The sequence below is a fragment of the Lolium perenne genome, chromosome 5 (assembly GCF_019359855.2).
Source record: "Lolium perenne isolate Kyuss_39 chromosome 5, Kyuss_2.0, whole genome shotgun sequence".
Lineage (NCBI taxonomy): Eukaryota > Viridiplantae > Streptophyta > Magnoliopsida > Poales > Poaceae > Lolium > Lolium perenne.
The window spans coordinates 223215401-223234580 of record NC_067248.2 but is presented as its reverse complement, the minus strand read 5'-3'; the positions used below and the strand labels follow the sequence as shown (position 1 = coordinate 223234580).

General features: G+C 41.0%; 3 protein-coding genes across 3 annotated transcripts; 2 read left to right on the top strand and 1 right to left on the bottom strand.

Annotated features, from left to right (window-relative positions):
* The first annotated feature begins 2427 nt into the window (after positions 1–2427).
* LOC127302049 (probable disease resistance protein RXW24L) lies at positions 2428–5608 on the top strand. The gene is made up of 2 exons (XM_051332393.2): positions 2428–5051; positions 5263–5608. The coding sequence occupies exons 1-2, from the start codon at positions 2428–2430 to the stop codon at positions 5276–5278; spliced, it is 2640 nt and encodes an 879-aa protein (XP_051188353.1). The 3' UTR covers positions 5279–5608.
* A 1399-nt stretch (positions 5609–7007) lies between these two features.
* Positions 7008–11306, bottom strand: LOC127302048 (uncharacterized). The gene is made up of 12 exons (XM_051332391.2): positions 11123–11306; positions 10942–11003; positions 10365–10433; positions 10157–10238; positions 9648–9718; positions 9048–9149; positions 8870–8959; positions 8035–8109; positions 7914–7946; positions 7741–7821; positions 7513–7572; positions 7008–7439 (listed from the first exon to the last, which is right to left on the bottom strand). The coding sequence occupies exons 1-12, from the start codon at positions 11181–11183 to the stop codon at positions 7260–7262; spliced, it is 966 nt and encodes a 321-aa protein (XP_051188351.1). The 5' UTR covers positions 11184–11306; the 3' UTR covers positions 7008–7259.
* A 3120-nt stretch (positions 11307–14426) lies between these two features.
* Positions 14427–18748, top strand: LOC127302047 (putative BPI/LBP family protein At1g04970). Its single transcript, XM_051332390.2, has 6 exons — positions 14427–14995; positions 15779–15918; positions 16224–16578; positions 17027–17275; positions 17774–17899; positions 18317–18748. The coding sequence occupies exons 1-6, from the start codon at positions 14594–14596 to the stop codon at positions 18551–18553; spliced, it is 1509 nt and encodes a 502-aa protein (XP_051188350.1). The 5' UTR covers positions 14427–14593; the 3' UTR covers positions 18554–18748.
* The last annotated feature ends 432 nt before the right edge of the window (positions 18749–19180 follow it).

Genomic DNA, 19180 nt, shown 5'->3' with positions numbered 1-19180 from the left:
TGACGTGGGATTTCAAATACATGATTTTTTTGCGAGAAATTCACCAGAAATTCGATCTATTAATAATCATCAACAGTAGTACAAATTACTTAAAAAGTAAAAAAAATTACAAATTGGTACTCGAACCACCTAACGACGACTACGGACACTAGCACGAGCTGAAGGCGCGCCGCTGTCCTCGCCCTCCATCGTCGAAGTCAAAAAACATTTGTTTATGAAATACATACAAAAAAATATGTTTACCAAATTTTGTTTAGTGAATATTTTGCACTAGTAGCATGAACATTTGTTTAGTGTATACACACAAATCTTACAAGCCGTAGAAACCAAAATTAGGTGTCACATGAAACTATATTTTATCTATTTAAGTTAGCACCAGAATCTTTTATTTTGTTTAGTGTATACAGAAAAAAAAAACTACTACCACAACAGGATAGGCCAATGGGCGAGCCCATTAAGATTTGTGTGCTGCTAAAGTAAATGAAGAAGCTGGGCAATACTCTTTCTGTCAAAAATATGTTGCATATAATTTTTAATCAAAGTCAAAGAAGGTTGGCTATAATAAAGACATGCACATTAATTATTGCATATCTAATGCATACATTATGAAAATATATTTCATGGTGGTTCTCAACTTCTCATAATATAAGTTCGATATTTTAGGTGTTTATACTTTTTCATATGTATTTGGTCAAGCTTTTAGAATATTGACTATGACTACAATTATATGCAACATAAGTTAGAACAGAGAGAATATATTCCTTATTTTCCTATAATACGTCATCAGGACATATCATATTCATAAAAAGATAAAAGCCAGGACAGCCAAGAAGGCCAATACAAATTACAATGCCAAAAATGGCCACAAAGACACGCAGACGCACACCATGCCACACGGCTTACAACTTAAACTCACAAACAACCACATGACGAAACTCATTTTTATAGACACAAGACTGAGTCACGAAGATGTCGGATAGTTAAATAGCTTGACTCTGATTCTAGGATGGCACATATCAACATACTGCCTGCTCAAAAGCGGCTAGAAGAGTTGGGAGTGGACAACGGGACGCGATAAATGTAGCCTCTCACTTCTAAGGAAAACTTGAAATGGATGCCGAGCTACACGTAGCCTTTTATTTGAAAACTTTCAGAACTCATATTTCAATATTTGAAGAACATTAAAACAAAATTCTAGAGATATCCAATGATGTATACTACAATGGTGTAAAATCTCAATACAAACTACTTCATATTTTAGGCTACACAAAAAAGATAAATTCTGACAAATTTTATAGTGAATAGTGCACATTTCAAGACTATAAAATTTGTCAGATTTTGTCAATTTCATGTAGCCTAGAATATACATCTGTTTACTTTGAGATTTTACACCATTGTAGTATAAAAATAAAGGGCTACATGTAGCTCGGTCTCCAAATTTTTGTTTCGATTTTTAAAAAAACTTTAAATATGAATTCTGAAAGTTTAAAAATAAAGAGCTACATGTAGCTCGGTCTCCAAAACGCGACACTCCTCACTTCTAGACTCTTTCAAACCTTAGACGAGGGATCGATGTAGGGTTTACCTAAAAGTCCAAACTAAAGAGAAAAGTGGACAATCAACAAATAGTTCACTTGTGTTGATCCTGGCCAGGAACGGAGAGTCTTCTCTGAAGACCGGCGTCATATCACATACATCGCTGTAAACACTACAAGTAAATAAAAGCCCCGCCAGCAATCCACCAAAAAGAAAAGGAAAAAAGTACCCTACACCTTCCATACAAATCGTTTGCTGAGTATAATACCTTCCGTGATAGGTGACTGGATGGACAAACTGATGCAATGATGCAGCGCACTAAGTCGGGAACCCGTCAGGACAGCCACCCGGAGTCAACGTCCACGCTGCTGTCCAGAGTATTGAAACAACATCTCTCTGCCAGGGACATGGCCTGAGACGACTTCGGATGGTTATCCAACACGCCCGCGGCTCTAGGCAACCAGATCCACAATCCAGGATGGCAGAATCCATTGTCTCACTTGGCGGATAGCAGAGGTACGATTCCTAGTTCAGACTCTCTTGAGAGGTTGCATCTTGTCCTCTGGCTCTGGAACTCTAATAAACAGGAAAAAGAATTTATGGTCACCTTCTAATTTTTGCCTCATTTAATTGAAAATCACACCGTAGGGGAAAAAGTTTCATGGTCAAAAAAAAGGAAAAAGAATTTAGCTATCCACTGTCTCTTTCCAGAACACATTGATAGTACGGAACAGAGTCAGATCATTACGGGAATAAATGATAGATCACTTTTTATTTGACAAGTACGTGTTTCAACTTTCAGTACATGAATCAGGCGTTCATACCTCGTTTATGATCATCTGTATGTAGGTTGCATAATTCCCTGCTTCCAGAACGCGAAATTTGAGAGAGATGGCCGAGCAAGCAGTTGCCACAGTGTTGCACAGGGTAGGAGCCACTGTGATTCAGGAGGCTTCTTCTCTGAGCGAGGTTCCTGGCAAGGTGGAGGCCCTCAAGTCCGAGCTCAAGCGCATGCAGTGCTTCCTCAGAGATACCGATACGAGGATGGAGAGAGGCGAAATGGTGAACCACCTGGTGTCCGAGGTCAGGGATGTAGCTTACAGGGTTGAGATCATAATTGACATGGCGAATATCTTGGCGAGGGAGAGCAACAGAAAACGGTCCTTCATGGGTGCCATATCAAAGGGTGCTCAGTACCCCTTCCACTGGATGCATCTGTACATTATAGGAAAAAGGATTGATAAAGTTATGGCAAGAGTGCGTACAATCTTCCAAGATTTCACAAAATATAGCATTGTTAGTACTAGCCTGAATGAGACGAGGTATAGTATGGATGAGAACGAAAGTTTGCGCGCTAGGAGGCTGACACTTCCTGACTTCGAGGATGAGGTCGATGTCATTGGCTTTGATAGTCAAATTGACCAAATCAAGGATCAACTGCTTGACTTGGAGAATAAGGATCTCACCGTCATCTCACTTGTTGGTCCAGGAGGAGCAGGAAAATCAACCATTGCCAAGAAGGTCTACAATCTCGTCTCAAAAAAACATTTCAACTCGTCTGTATGGATATGTATCTCACAGCAATTTACAGCCTATGGTGCACTAAAGGATATCGCTAAAGGGGCCATGGGTACTCAAGATTTCGAAGAAATAGGAGAAATGAAAGAGATAGAAATTATAAAGAAGATATCCAGTTTTCTAAAGGATAAAAGATACCTTGTAGTTTTAGATGACGTATGGAGAAAAGAAGATTGGGATATTATCCAAGCCACCTTTCCAAATGTAAAAAATGGAAGCAGAATAGTTATAACAACTCGCAATTCAGCAATTTCCAATCATCCCAATACAAGAAAAATAATCCATGAGGTAAAGCTCCTCAACAACGAGGAAAGTATCGAGTTGTTCAACAGGAAGGCATTCCCTTACTATGCTGCCGATGGAAGAAATGATCTGGATAGCTTCAGAGAATTAGGCAAGACACTTGCGTTCAAGTGTAATGGATTGCCTCTTGCAATTGTAGTGATAGGAGGCTTCCTTTCAAAGAACCTCAAAATTACCGAGTGGAAAAGAATGGTTACTAGCATAAATTGGGATGCAATGAAGAATGAAGGTGACATCAGAGCCATACTGGACCTAAGTTACTATGATCTGTCAAGTAATCTGAAGGCATGCTTTTTGTACATCACATCATTCCCGGAAGACTATGCAGTCCCGGTTGGCCTACTTACAAAGTTATGGATTTCAGAGGGTTTTATACCAAATGTTCGTGGATGCTCCCTTGAAGAAACAGCAATCAGTTATGTGGAAGAACTGGCACAGCGCTGTATGATCCTAATTGAAAAGAGGAGCTCCAAGTGCATCAAGACCATAAAAGTGCATGATGTGTTGCGTGACTGGGGAATTGGGCGAGCTCGAAGAGAAGGGTTCTTTAAAGACTGCAGTTCCAGCAATGAAGTGGATACCTCATATTCTGATGAAATGAGAGCTTACAGAGTGGTTCTCCATGACTCTGTTTGCGTAAGAGTTGGTGTTGTAATACCAAATCTGCACACCTTGCTGATCCACAATGCAGCTCGATTAGAATGGAAAGTCTTCCCTTCTAAGGGATTACATTACTTGAGGGTGCTCTACTTTGATGGCATGAGAGCAAGATGGCATCTTCCTAGAGAGATCGGCCATATGGTACATCTGAGGTATCTTGGCTTGAAAGGTGGCACATATGTACTTCCTGCTTCTGTTAGTAATCTCGCAAACCTGCATACTTTTGATGCGAGAGATGCCACAATGGAAGCACTTCCTATTTCTCTCTTGAGCATTTTGACATTGAAGTATGTCCATATCTACAAAGTTGAGTCATGGTCCATGCAGAACATCACCATGCAAAGCAACCTGAAATGTCTTTTCATATTCCTGTCGTCCAGCATGCCAAAGCAATGGGAAGCAGTGATTGGTAGAATGGAAGGAAATCCGTCCCAGTGTTTTGGGAAGCACTACCAGATTATCAAACAGTTGGAAATGGTTGGGGCATGTGAGGACAGGTTTGGTGTGCCCAACGACCTACAACTTCCTGATCTGTTTCTCCTCCCGCGCAACCTGAGACGGCTAAAAATTAGCTGTCCTAATTTGCTGAATGATGAAGACCCCATGCCAACACTTGGGAGCTGGCTAACGTTCCTGAATGTGTTAGAAATAGGGGTCAAGTCCTATACTGGTGCAACCATGACCTGCCCTTCTGGTGGATTTCCAGATCTCTACAATTTGGTACTCCACGATCTAGATATCGAGGAGTGGATATTGGAGGATGGTGCAATGCCGAAGCTCAGAATACTAACTCTCTGCAAGTGCACCAAGCTGAAGGCACTTCCACAAGGATTGCAGCAACTGAAGGAACTTAAGAAGGTGAAAGTGATAGCGATGCCCGAGTTGGATCAAGTACAATGCTACCTACTCCATAGGGCAGGACGCGAGGTCATCATCAGGTCAAGTGAGGAGGATTTTGAGCATGTACAGATCCCGTAAGTACACATTGTGCTATCTTTCCATTGTCAGCTGGTAGAACATTGTCATGGAATCCACTCATATTGCAGTTTTCACCTGACAATGAAAACCCTCAAAAGTAACATCTATAGTTCACTGGAAGACAGACTATTCAGTTTCAACATTTAACATGCTATCTTGAACACTTATGAGTTATGAATAAACTACTCTGATATGTCCCTCCTGCAGAAAGGATGACAGGTAACAAGCTGGCATGCATGAAAAATAGGGGGCTGGAGTAATTTAACTTTGCTCCTATCTTAGACGCTGCGAAGAATAAATATCCTTCCAGAAGGTGCAGAGGTTTCTCCCATGAGCTACTGGCCTGATACCGGCAAATTGTGAACTGTGCTTAAGAATTTGTTTCACTACTATTTGTTACATACTTATATAAGCGTGAACACAATATTTCATATGTAAATTTTACTAAATGTGTATACCGGGGAACTCTGATGTACATGGCACATGGTTTGTAATTTGAAAAAGAAAGTGAAGAGCCAGGTGAGATAAGCCCCTCGGCATATTTGATGAAGAAGATGGGACATCCAGAATTGTGGCCACGGTTGCATCAAACCATGGTGGGGTGGCACGCACAACGGGCATGCTAGCCACCAGAACTTTACTCGGTTCACACAATTTGTAATCTGAGCTTGTGCTGACTAGCTATGTTGAACTACAGGAACAATTGAGTCAAAGTTTATGAACTGTCTCATGTTTGTTGACCTTCATAAAATGCACTAGAGTAGATGATCCTATTCGCAAATGCTCTAGAGTTGATGACTATCTCCATGATTTCCCCATACAGGAACTTTTTACAGAATGAAATAACTTGGCTCGCTATTCAATGGAAATGGAACTCCGCCCTTGCTTGCTTTCCCCACCGAAGACCAGCTCACCATAGAAGGGCGTGTGCTGGGGGCTCCCTTGGAGCTAAGCTGTTCTCATATTTCTCTCTCATTCTTTAATCTCACAAAAATCCGCAAAATAGATTACTCCATACTAGGAAAATGGATTTTCCAGAAGAAAAAAAAAAACGAAAATGACACATGATCACATATGCAATGCAGTATGACAATGGTATCAGGTACATAGTGCCTCTTCTCCTCAACACACCGCTATGGCTCTATTTCACCCCAAATCCATCTCTTTTCTTTTATTGAGAACTCCCCTAAATCTATCTCTGAGAACTAGGGTTTACATTGCGCCAAATCAAAACCTAGGATTCAGAATGCGGAACAAAAAGAAGGCGGAAAATGGAATCGAGAAGCTCACCGCGCTGCCGGTGCCGGGAGGGGTCGCCGGCCGATGCGGGAGGATTCACTGGCCGCCGGGGGGACAGTCGGCGGGCGCACGGGCAGAGAGCGGCTCATTCCTAGAGGCAAAGTCGTCTGTGCAGGACTCCAGGGCAGAGTGCTCGAGCAGAGATTACCAGCTGCGAGGTGCATTCAGAATCCACTCTGGTTCGCCCGTCCTTTCCCGACGCCACCTCCATGGCAACGGGTCGCGAGAACTTCTTTCTTCAGAGTTTCAGAGGGCTTTGGAGTTGGTATCTTTGGTTCAGAAGAAGTTCACCGAGATGATATCCGCTGAACATCTATCACTGGCACGATCTAAATTCGACTCACACGACACACAACAGAAGAAACAACCCAAAATTAAGCTATGAACAGTATCAACTCTGAAGCAAACAAACGGTACACGATGCTCATGTTTTAGTCGATTTTTTGACATGGATTTGTACAGTTTGGTACATGCACGATATGTTAATGTTATATCTCGAAAATTCAATATTTTTTAGTGGTAAACTAGATACTTCGTTAACGGCTGCACACCTATTATTACTCCATGCTGTGCCAGATGAAATTCATACATGCACATACCGTATCAAGAAAAATGAAAGAATGCTGCCGGCAAGCTCTCCACCCAATTCAACAGGAAAGCAAAACGTATTAGATTTATTTATTTTCCCTCACTTTGTTTACAAGTGAACAATATCAAATCAAAACATGTAACTGAATCAAAATACAAATAAAAAAGATACAAGTTGCTTTTCGACAGATAAAAACCCCACACCTGTCTATCCTGGAAAATCATCACTCCGGATGCAGGTTTATTCTTCTATATTTTCTATCAAACAAAGCAATCAAGAATGCAATGTACAGAGCAAGCGATGAGGCAAGCGTTGATCACAACGCAAGGCCTTCCTTCCGAAACAAGACCCTGTTTGATCTGTGCACCGCAGCACTCTTAAGGGGCACATCAAACGTTTTCATGGGTTTCTTGGCATCGTTCTGTGCAATGGTGTTAGGCTTGGAGTCGATTGCCTTCACTTCCTTGGTGCTGCTCTCCAGAAATAGCTCAAGACCCTATAATATGCATTGCTCAAAAATTGAGATCACCTGGGTAGGAGGGCAAGTATCTGAGGAAAGGGTCATTTACCTTCACCGACTTCTTTTCAGTTTGAGCCACGTCTAAGAGCTTGAGTTTTTCATCAGCTTCCTGTGGAATGAAGAACAGATATGGATCATCAGAAAGATAGCTAAACCATCTCGATAACATCGATAATCATGACACGATAGTCAAATCTACATGATGAGATCTCTTAACAAATACGCCTTAAAAAGGACACTGCACACAATCATAACCATGTACAAATGATCAGCTTACCTGGAAAAACTTGGTGTTTAATCCCTCTTTGATACCTCCTGCCATTCGGCAAAGGTACCATATACCAGCATTAGCCGCATCCTGTCATTAAACATAAGTGGTTAGAACAAACAGAATTTCAGGAAGTTCCATAAGTCATTGACACTCATGAAGTCATGAGTACGTTTAGTCACCTGTTTATTGTCAAGCAACTCGATCTTCTCTTCCTGACAATGGTAAATAAACAATGTCAGAACAATAATATGGTCTTGGACAAAGGCTTATGCACAATGGTTCCAGGACACTCAAACTCACCAATCCGGCTACCATCTGTTGAATTGCTTCAACGTCAAAGCCAATTTGAGATAGGTCGGTTTTAACATCAATGACCTGTGAACATTGAACAGAACTACATGAATTTATTGAACTGAGAAGAAAACTGAATTTTCATAGCATAATAGCATCACAAGTGTACAACATTGAGTACATACGAAGAAAATTACCAAAACAGCCATTGTAATGTTGGGAAGAACAAAAAAAACTGAGTATGTGTTTGGCGCTCTTACAGAAGAAAGTGAAGAACAAAAAAGTCCTAAACTATATCTGCTCCATGCATGCAAGTCAAACACTAGCAATAGCTTACCAAAAAGCTATATATAAAAACGATCGGTCTACAAAGACTATTAATTACAAAGAGGGTCACCTTGCTTATGCTTGTGCTAGTGTTGTTCGTACTTTTTGCTCCGTGATTATATCCTACTGGTATATGGAGAAAAAAGTACTTGGGATGCCCTACATTCTTTTTACAGAGTTGTGCTTACTAAATTGTGTAGTGCACAGTTCCTGGTTTTGAGCCCCTCTTGATCATGAACATTCCCAGCAAAGAATGATCACAAGTAAGCAACAACTACTTCTATGTTCTTATGTGATGACACGTGTTCTAAACAAAAATCCTGACACGTTTTTCCAGACGAACTACTGTATGACTGAATCGCCCACTCGTAGAAAACAATTTAGTTTTGCTGATGTAAATTAGTGAATCATTATGGAATCCCATGTGTAGAAAACAAAATTATTGAGTCCCATGTGTGAATCATACAATATGTCATCATGTCACTGCTAAGGACTAACATCATCCAAAGCAACAAACCTCAGTCCGGATATGTTTGGACATCTCCACTTGCTCATCCATTTTGCCATCCAAATTCTCGAGGCGCTTAGTTAGATGTCTTTTTGTTGCCTGAATTTAATCGAATCCCACAGTCTCTAGTCAGTAGATATTAAAGGGAAGATAATACTGAACTGAAACAATATTGTCTAAAACATACTGCTAGTGCTGATGAAACTTGCTCCAATTGCTTTGACATGCTGTCAACAGCACTGGCCATATTGCGTTTAGTGACAAACATGACATCTGAGAGGGACCATCCCTGTATAAGGATATTAACATATAAGAAACTAAAAGCATGATAGATTAAATTTACACACATACTTTATGTATGTCTCTGCATAGCAAGTTTCATACAGTATTAAAAAACAACTCGGAGCCATCATTAACATAAAAATTATCTGAGGATTTGACATAAACCCTAGTGGCCATGGGAAACAATGCACCAGTCAATTTAAAACTCTTGACAGTATGGAGATGCACCAGTTATCTGTGTAGTTGGATCCACGTAGAAAAAGCATGCTTCCCAAGAGATTTCAGATATATGCAAGAAACAACGCAGAAAAGAAAATAACAACAACAAATGAAAAAGAAAGTCCTATTTTCTCTTCAGTTAGACAGTTACTGATGTATATAAATGTTGTAAGAGGAACACTTGTGGAGAAGAAAACCAGGTAAAATATCATGACCCTTGGTGAAAAGAATCGCAAATAGAGAATTTGTGACTTAAAACACATTTTTGTGCGTATATCTATCTTACCTTACACCACATATAGCAATAACCTAATGCTCCAACTGCAGCAGCTGGCAGTATGTAGGATGATAAACTGCCTGAAGAGAAATGAACATGCCGGTAAAGAAATGATACAAGAAGTAAATGCAATAAAATGCATGGGGATAGAAAGCTCTTGTTGTAGGCTCATAGACGTTGTATCAAAACAATAGCAGCAGTATTGTTTCATAAACCAGTCTACTTGTTCTAAATTGTAAGCTTTGAAGAACGTCAAACTCATTAATCATTCATTATCAGATTGTGGATGCACATACTTCATGAGTTCTACAGAAAACATCAATACAGCCTCCTTTAAGTTATAGATATAAGAGTACAGTCTTAAGTAACTGTCTGTCTGAATTTTTCGACCGTTCTTGGATAATACAAGTAAATCTGTAATGGAATTTTTATTTGGAGTATGATTAAGTTGTTTTGCATAGCTTGCCAAGACAGCAAAAGATAAAACACAGAGAGGGGATGGTCAGACAGGTACGTACCACCAGAGTCAGATTTGCCACTCAAAATGGTAATGGGCTTTGATAGAGTCAAATCTCTGACTTCTTGGGCTAAATTTCGAATCTAGCAACAAATACCAGCACACAGAATACACAAAAAAAAGTACAAGTTAGTTACTGAAAGTGAAGGACATTGTATGATTTCTATGTAACTGCTGATGCTAAGATGTAAGTATAAACAGTTGCATACCTGAGCTTGGATAAGGGCCATATCAAGGGCGCCCGGACCTTCTCCCTGATTCACGCCCTTCATGAGCTCCTGAGAAGAGAAAAACACGAAATGTTCCTCTTAAGTCTTTGAAGGTCAACATAACTTACTACAGGATGAAGAAGAAAAGATCTAAACCGTTTGCACATGTGTGGCAGACACTATGAAATGGGTGGGCAATAGTAAGTTGGATGATTTTTTTTTTTTTTTTTTGCAAATATGGATGATTTGGAGGGCCCGTTTGTGCATTCACTTGTTATGCGGAAAATGAGATCATCAAAATCTTTATGCCATACATTTCATACATACATGAGTGTGACAAAGCGGAAACAATTGTAAGATTCGGTATCAAAATATACTTTCGCCCTGTGTCGTCCTGCATCTAATTCTAATTGTAAAATCCAAGTACACCACGAACTTAAGAGGGTACAAATTATTCATCATGCGCCAATCAGAAAGGGCAGCGGCATCCTATTAACCTAAGCATGTGGGATTTTATCCCCTGATGGTGAATAAAGCGAGAAAATTAACGAGGCACGAGCTGAAAAAATCCACGGACCTGGAGCTCCGACAACACATCGGACAAGCGACCATTCCGCAGCACGATCGATCCCGTCAGGCCTGCGGCGACGCCAAATCACCATTTCAGGATCGAAATCAGCAGCCGAATCGAATTTCGACGCAAAAATCGCTTATATTAGGGCGGGGAGGGGAGGGGAGGGGAGGGGATTAAGACCGACCTGCGCCGACGAGGATGAGGACCTTGGAGGCGGCGACCCCCGTGTGCGTCGCCATCGCCATGCCCAACCGGGCTCTCGCGTTCGCTTCTGGAAGGTTCTAGAATGGATCAGTGGGTGGGGGAGGAGGCGGGTAGGGTAAAAGCGTGGAGGAGGGGAAAGCGTGCGGGATGGGCGGGTTGAACAGCTGGTGCTGGAGTTGGACACTTGGACCCGGCTCGGCTCGGCTCGGCTCGTCGGCTCATGGGTCTAGACGTCTAGTCAGCGAGAACGAGCAAACTTTTTTTTGAGGGAGCTTGCCACACGCTACTTCTTACTGGAAGACTTGTTCATTAGGTGAGACAATAGAATCAGCTCATAAAATTTATTTATTGGAGAAATTGCAAAAAAAGATTGAAACTTGTATACATCGTACCTACGGGCGTATCTACAACTTCAAAAAAAAAATCAGCTCAAAAGTCCATTTACTGATAGAGAAACAAAAAAGATAAACTCTATTGTGAATAGTGTCAGCTTTAGGTGGATTTCACACTATTCACACTAATTTTTTCTCCAAGTGTAGGTCGAACTTGAAGCTTCGATTTTTAGAGGTTGCATATATAGATGTTTGTTATATACATGTTTGTTATCAATTTCTTGAATATTTAAACATATTTTGTCTATTCAAAAAACTTGATCTCACAGGTCCTATACAAAATGAGATCCTACATAAGTTGGCACATACTTCCTCTCTTTGCAGTGCAAGGTGAGATGGTGTTTTTCTCTTAAATAAAAATAAGACGAGATTTAAATAATGAAGGGAAAATCCCTCCAAGAAATAGGGGAAAAAATAAGGTGAGATGTATATAGATCATGCCATCATAAATGATTACATTCCGTATTCACTAAATACTTTATTTCATGAGTAGGCCATATATTAAAGTTATTCGACTTCACAAGACCACCCTTCGGCACAAACCAACACATGCGGGCAAATGGACAACATCTTCTTCTTGCATTTGTCGCCGACACGTCATGAACAAAGTTTGGTGCAACCTATGGATCTTAGAACCTCGGAGCTAGGGTAACTTTATTGACACACAACTAGAAGTAGTCATCTAGAAGATGCCTACAATAGCGGTATGAGGATCCGATCGACGTCTCGAAGAAGAGTGACAATCTGGACTTGACAACCAGGCCGGATTAGACCAGGAAGAAGTGGGTAGGTATCTTCACTAGCTTCTGGCTGAACAACAAGCCAGAAGACCAAACCCGTAACAACATCGACCACTCCGGTGAACAAATTCGCCGAAGAACACCTACACCAAACAAAGACAAATCTAGGACTCTAGATCGGACAATCACTGGTAATCCACACGCTTGTCACGCCACGAGACTGAGCCTGGGAGAATGATAGTCGCTGCGAGCCTATAGACCGAAATGCATACACACGGTGGAAAGTCCGCTGTGTGTGTGAGGGGGGGGGGGGGGAGGGGGGCACATTATAGTAGTACCAGCGGTCGGTAAAATAGATATCTGGTTGGATTTGGTAGGAGGGTAGTGTATGTCAAAGACAAATGAAACATGTGGATTTGATTTTCCAACTCTAGGTGCAAATCGTGGAGCCGACACAAAAGAATTTTCAACCATTGGAGTCTATACTTGTTTTATTTTAGCAATCTCACCTAGGATAATTAGTAAGTTGAGGGATAGGTAAAAAAGAGGTTTACCTTATCTTAGCTAAGAGATAACCTTTTAGTGATAATACGATAAAACAAGACATTTTTACCATTAGGTACGAGTTGCCTTCTTTTACTCACATTTTTTCTCGTTCAATTTTAACAACTCCATAATTTTGGAACATGCAAACAACAATTACTAGCAGAGAGCATGTTTTCCCGTCTTGTCGAGATAAAGTGAATTTAGAGTAAGTCTAGCAGGGACCGTAAAACGCCCAAAACTGTATAATAACCATTGGAATACGGGTTTCAGCGCTTTTGCGGTGTTTATCAGGCCTTTTAAATCGCTCGACTCATATTAAAATTTCCCAGTTCCGCCCCGGGTCCGCTCGAGAACCCGTAGGTGTGCTGGTTGGCGGCCAAGACTGAATCGCGACCCGGCCATTTTGTTCCTTTAGGGCGCGCTGAAATTTCAGGATCCCTCACTCTTTCCGCCCGCGCACCGCCGCCACTTCCTTCCGCCGTCGCGCCGCCCTTCACGAATCCGGCCGCCTGCACCGTCGTCGAGCCGCCCCAGTGTTCCCCGACGCCCGCCACACCCCCGCCGCACCTCGGCGCACATCCGCCGCACCTCCACCGCGGCGAGTTCTTCGACCTTTCCCTCTTTGTTTTCGCCGGTGCGAGCTTCGATCTTGATCTATTTTTCACGGTGGTAGATGAGCTCGGATGCGACTATGGATGATTTGGTCGATTCGTCGACCGATTGGTCATCCTCGGATTCAGATGATTTGGACCTCGACAACCTGCTCCACGAGGACGACACAGAGATGATGATGACCATCCTTGGCTTGAAAGAGCTCGAGGACCCCGCCAAGCTGCTGGATCAGAGGAGGGGGTCGACGATGGGGCGCATGTGCATCCCGCGGAACCGCGCGCTCGGCCAAGAAATCTTGATGCAAGATTATTTCGTCCAGGTACCAACATATCCTCCCCGCCTCTTCCGTAGAAGATATCGAATGCGTAGAATTGTTCGAGACAATCGTTTGTGGTGAAACATTTGTTATTTGTTTGATTAATCGATTCGAACAATTGTTGTCACTCGTAAAAACCATTATTGTAATAAGGGTGTGCCTATGTCTCAGTTAACTGAGATTTTCTTAAGTCTCAGTCAACTCAGAAAAGTGCAACTACAGTTCAAAGAAAAGTGCAACTCGGCTGAGTTGCACATTTCTGTCAGAAAAGTGCAATTGCAGTTTTTTAACAGAAAAGTGCAACTCAAAGCACATTTTTGTAAGTAACTTCGACTTAAGAAAATCTCAGTTGATTGAGACATAGCAAAACCGTTGTAATAATTATGATGATTATTGTTTGTGATTTGGTATGAAAATCTGTCTAAAACCCTACTTTTAAGGGCCGAAAAGGCGAAAACACATCCGAAATATCAGAGCCCGTATTTTCAACCTTTGAATATTTTGCGGGTTGAAAATATACATGATATTTGAAACGCATTTTCAACCCGTAAAAACCGTTTACAGGTCTTTTTTTTTTTGAAGGAACCGTTTACAGGTCCTTCACACGTCAGATAGGGATCGAGTGAATACGGGGCCTAGACTTGCTCTTATCAGGTACGGAAAGGAGTACAGTAGTTTCCGCCACGTCAACACTTGCAGTCTATGAGCAGACGGTCGGTCAAAGCCATCGCGAGCTCGCAAGCTTCCCCTCCACCGCGCATGTCTTCTTCCCCCTGACGCCACCGGAACAACCCACATCCGCCGCCACCACGACGACGACGGCGAACACTAGCCCCCTCGCCGCCATGGGAGCCCGTCCGCTCCTCCTCCTCCTCCTTCTCCACGCCCTCCTGTTCTCCGCTCCCTCCCCCGCCGCCGCCTCGCCGCACATCTCCGCCGTCATCTCCCAGTCGGGCCTCGACTTCGCCAAGGACCTGCTCGTGCCGCGAGCCACGGAGACCCTCGCGCAGCTGAGCGTCCCCGACATCGCGCAGTCCGTATACATCCCGCTCATCGGCACCGTCCACATGGTCGCCTCCCACATCGTGCTACAAGGCCTGGCCGTCGCCGACTCCACCGTCGCCGCCGGGGACACCGGGGTCGTCGTGGCCGCCTCCTTCTCCAGCGTCAACCTCACCATGGAGTGGAGCTACTCGTACGACTCCTGGTTCGTCACCATCTCTGACAGTGGGAACGCTTCGGTTCAGGTACATCTCATCTCACGGGCTTCAGTCACTAGATTGGTTGTGCTGTTCCTGGGAGGTTAATGATTGAAGTGTTAATGATAAGAAGTAAAATTAATTGCATTCTCATCAAGAAAAAGGTGAAATTAGTTAACTAAGGAATTCATACTCGTCAAATAATTAACTCGGAACTTAATCATACTTATCAACATGTTCTGCACGAGACATATATACATAGGTTATAAAGAAGTTTCATCTCTTCAGTGCATGGGTACCTATGTACAAAATTATTTGACAGAATACTGATATTTTAGCTACCTATTGGTAGCAGCATGGTTGTTTTACTTAACCGTAGAAATTAGATGTTGCTAAACACCTTGAAAGAAGAAAACAAGCAAACAGCATTTCGGTAACTTAGATTTGCCACATGTGCCGTAAGTGAAGCATGGTCAGAAATCCTCTTTCACATTGCGATGTGATGATAAGCTGGTTGTTCATTTCGACAAGGGGAGGAGTATCATAATTATTTTTCTTAAAATATTTACATTGAAAGCATGCACAAGCAGCCAGTTAAATGGATTCATGTTACACGCCTTTTTTGCAAACGGTTACAGATTCATTGGAAATTCTCGATTTTTTTTTTCTTAGAAGTGTTCTTTCCATGTTGTTAAATCTTCGCTTTATCCAGTATGGTGCTTGCATATGTGATAGCTACACATATGTTACATGTTCACTTTTAGTAGTACACACCCTTGACTTTTATATGGAAAAAGGTACAAGGAATATTCATGAATCCTTTTCACTAAGGTTGAAGGAATGGATGTTGGGGTTTCCATGGGGATGAAGAGTGAAAATGGATCGCTCAAGCTGTTCGTCACGGAGTGTGGCTGCTATATGAAAGACTTGGACATAACTCTGAATGGTGGATCATCTTGGTTCTATCAAGTGTACGTGGTTCACAGTTCTCCATATGTAAATACTTAATCAATTCCTCTGAATAGCACAGCAAAATGGTTTTTCCTATATTAGCTATAAATTAATTTTACATTTCAGAAGTTATGTGAAATATATAAACTTAACTTTTTTCATGACAGGGTATCATAGTTTATGGAGAAATTTCTGTGTTTGTATATTACGATATGTTTCTGAACTCTGAAGTGCACTAGGCGGCTTCTGTTAAACGAAATTTACTATTTTAGTAATCAATGCCATTTAACCCGCATAAATTGATTTTCCTTCTTATTGTTTGTAGCTTCATAGATGGTTTTAGCAATCATATCCGATCATCAGTGGAAAATGCAATTACGAACAAAATAACAGAGGGTGCGTCGAAGCTTGACTTGTTCCTGGAAAGTATTCCAAAGGAGATTTATGTTGATAAAGTCGCTACTGTGAATGTGACATTTGTTAATGATCCGCTCTTCAAAAGTTCCTCCGTTCAGTTTGATATAGATGGGCTATTTATTCCATCTGATAAAACTGCTCTTTCAAAACCCATGCATTTTGGTGATACCAAATATGCACAGCCTCTTGGCAGCTCTTCAAACATGCTATGGATTTCATTGGATGAAGAAGTTTTCAACTCTGTGTCAGCTCTTTACTTCAAGGTATAATACTCTCCAGTCCACAGATAATTTTGGTTAATATTTAAAAACTTCTACCATTTTTTTACCAGATTGTCAAATCATATGTACAGATTGTCTTGAAATATACTTTCATCCTATAACAGTTGTATTAGATTTTATATTGTTGTGGAAATTAATGTTCAAAGTTATGTTTTGGAGACCATGTCAATGTCCAAAAGTCATCTCTTTGAAGACTAGCGGGAGTATCATTCATTAGGTTTAATCCAGAGGGCAACATTTGTTATCATGGTAAAAACAAATCTTTCTTTCAAAAGAAGAATATGTTTATTCAGTATGTCACTGTCAGTGCAAAATTGCTAACTCAAACCTAGATGTTTTGATTTTTTAGACAATGTTTTCGATGTTCCAACTGTACTATACTAAGCATTAAGTAGTGTATTCTGATTGAAATGATACTTCGATCATGCAGGCTGGTTCACTACAACACATAGTGGACAAGGTTCCTGATCAGTTTCTTTTGAACACTGCTAGCTGGAGGCTTTTGATTCCTAAGTTGTACCGTAAATATCCAAACGAAGATATGCTATTGAATATTTCTGCTGTATCACCTCCCTCCGTGAGGATTAATGTGGGTGGAGTTGATGCCACAGTCGACTTAGATGTCATAGTTAACGTTTTGGATTCTGGTGAAATAGTTCCAGTTGCATGCATATCACTGGTGAGTTTTTTATCTTCACTGATTTTGTGTGCTTCAGCGAAAGATGTTCAGTTCATAGAACATAATCTTTTGAACTGAAATGACAACACATATGCATCATCTGATAGTATAAAATGGGCGTTTTTCTTTGTGTTGCTTCAGGCTTTCAATATTTAAACTCCTACGTAATGAGAGCTTCAAGAAACGGAAACTAAAACTAAAATATAATATGTGATACTCCTTTAATCTATTGAACTCCACCCAATGAGAGCTTCAAGAAACCCAAACTCCTTTTTTTTAGAACTCCTACCCAATGAGAGCTTCAAGAACTCCTTTTTAGACCTTTTCTTTGTGTTGCTTCAGGCTCAATATTTAACTCCTACCCAATGAGAGCTTCAAGAAACCAAAATTAAACTATGCTATTTGATATTTCAACATTTCATACAACAATTTACAAGTGATGTCTCAGTATCATCTTGTTTAATCTATTATCGTCGTCCTTACTACATGCTTCTGCAGTCAGTTGCTGTTTCTGGAGGTGCAAGTGTTTCCGGGAATAATCTTGTTGGGAAAGTTGAATTGGATTATTTCTCATTCGACTTGAAGTGGAGCGACATTGGCAAACTCCATACTAGTATAGTGCAGGTAATTTGGCCTCTATTATATGTGCTTTTCTTGTCTTTCAGTTGTTCCAGTTTTTTTGTCTCCTCATGGTAGGGCCTTAAACCTGCATGCAAATGCACCCTTTAGTAAAATTCAGCACGGGAAATTCATAACCCAGATGATAGGAATGAGATGAGCTGGGAATTTGCCACCTCATGTTTAGGAAGATATCTGGTCTTCTACTGAAGAAGAACATATGGTGCTAACTAATCAAAGAATAGCCATTTTATAATTGAAAATGCCTTCTTCACCAAGGTATTAAACCTGATGTCAGAAGAAACACCGATGGTTACTAATGTAGCTGCACATATGTTTGATTATACGTAATATTACCTATTATCAACATCTTTTGTTTCCTTCTGAATGTCTGATCTGATGCTAATCCTGTTACACTGTCAGAGAGTGATGCAGATCGTCCTGAAAAAATTGTTTGTACCCTATGTGAACTCGTATCTCGGACAAGGTTTCCCACTGCCTATCATCAAGGGCTTCCTCATCAAAGATGCATATATCCTCATTTCCGAGTCAAGAATTATTGTTAGCTCTGATGTTGCCTTTGTCGAACCAATGAAGACATTTAGAGTAAAGCAGTTTGTAAGATCACTCAGCGAAGGTGTGCCAGTCACCACTATGTAGCACTGTTATTTCGTTGTATTGTATACCGTATCAGTTGTAACCTGTAAATAGCCATCCCTCGAAAGGAAGTCTGCAAGTAACCGCAGTTGTAACTTGTAAATATATACTTCCACGAATCTTAACATATGATGACAGCTGGTCTTATTTGCTCTACCACCAGGTTTATATTGGAGAATTGGCAGATTTGCGATTTTATGATGTACCTGCTGTTCTTCCAGATGAACATGAATTATACTTTGTAAACGTGGCTGTTGCTACGTTCTGAATTTTACTTCGTTTTTGTTATCATAATGGCATCAGTCAGCAGTTTGCTGTGGTTTGCTCAGTCAATGTTATTTTCCATGCATCGGTTCTTGGCTCGATGCAGTTTTAAGGTTCTTTGACTTGCTAATAGTTATCCAATGCAATACTTTTTGATATTTAGACTCTTTGATTCGACTTTAGGTCCAACCTCTGCTAGTGTTCTGTTGTTGGAATTTCAGTGTTCAAATACTGTACATATTTTGAAAATCATGAGGAAATGTTAGATTTTGTTTTCAAAAAGTCTCAGGTTCCCCATCTTACTTCTTTCTCTCTCGTATTTTTGCATGAATCACCTTCTAAAATCAGTAGCTACTGCCTACGCCG

Excerpts from the sequence above, each read along its gene's own strand:
- LOC127302049 (XM_051332393.2), top strand. The coding sequence starts at position 2,428 with ATGGCCGAGCAAGCAGTTGCCACAGTGTTGCACAGGGTAGGAGCCACT.
- LOC127302048 (XM_051332391.2), bottom strand. The coding sequence starts at position 11,183 with ATGGCGATGGCGACGCACACGGGGGTCGCCGCCTCCAAGGTCCTCATC. Across the intron at positions 9,719-10,156 it reads TGGCAAATCTGACTCTGGTG|GCAGTTTATCATCCTACATA; the intron begins GTACGTACCTGT and ends ATTTCTCTTCAG. Across the intron at positions 7,822-7,913 it reads AGTTGCTTGACAATAAACAG|GATGCGGCTAATGCTGGTAT; the intron begins GTGACTAAACGT and ends GTTTAATGACAG.
- LOC127302047 (XM_051332390.2), top strand. The coding sequence starts at position 14,594 with ATGGGAGCCCGTCCGCTCCTCCTCCTCCTCCTTCTCCACGCCCTCCTG. Across the intron at positions 14,996-15,778 it reads GTGGGAACGCTTCGGTTCAG|GTTGAAGGAATGGATGTTGG; the intron begins GTACATCTCATC and ends CTTTTCACTAAG. Across the intron at positions 17,276-17,773 it reads CAGTTGCATGCATATCACTG|TCAGTTGCTGTTTCTGGAGG; the intron begins GTGAGTTTTTTA and ends ATGCTTCTGCAG.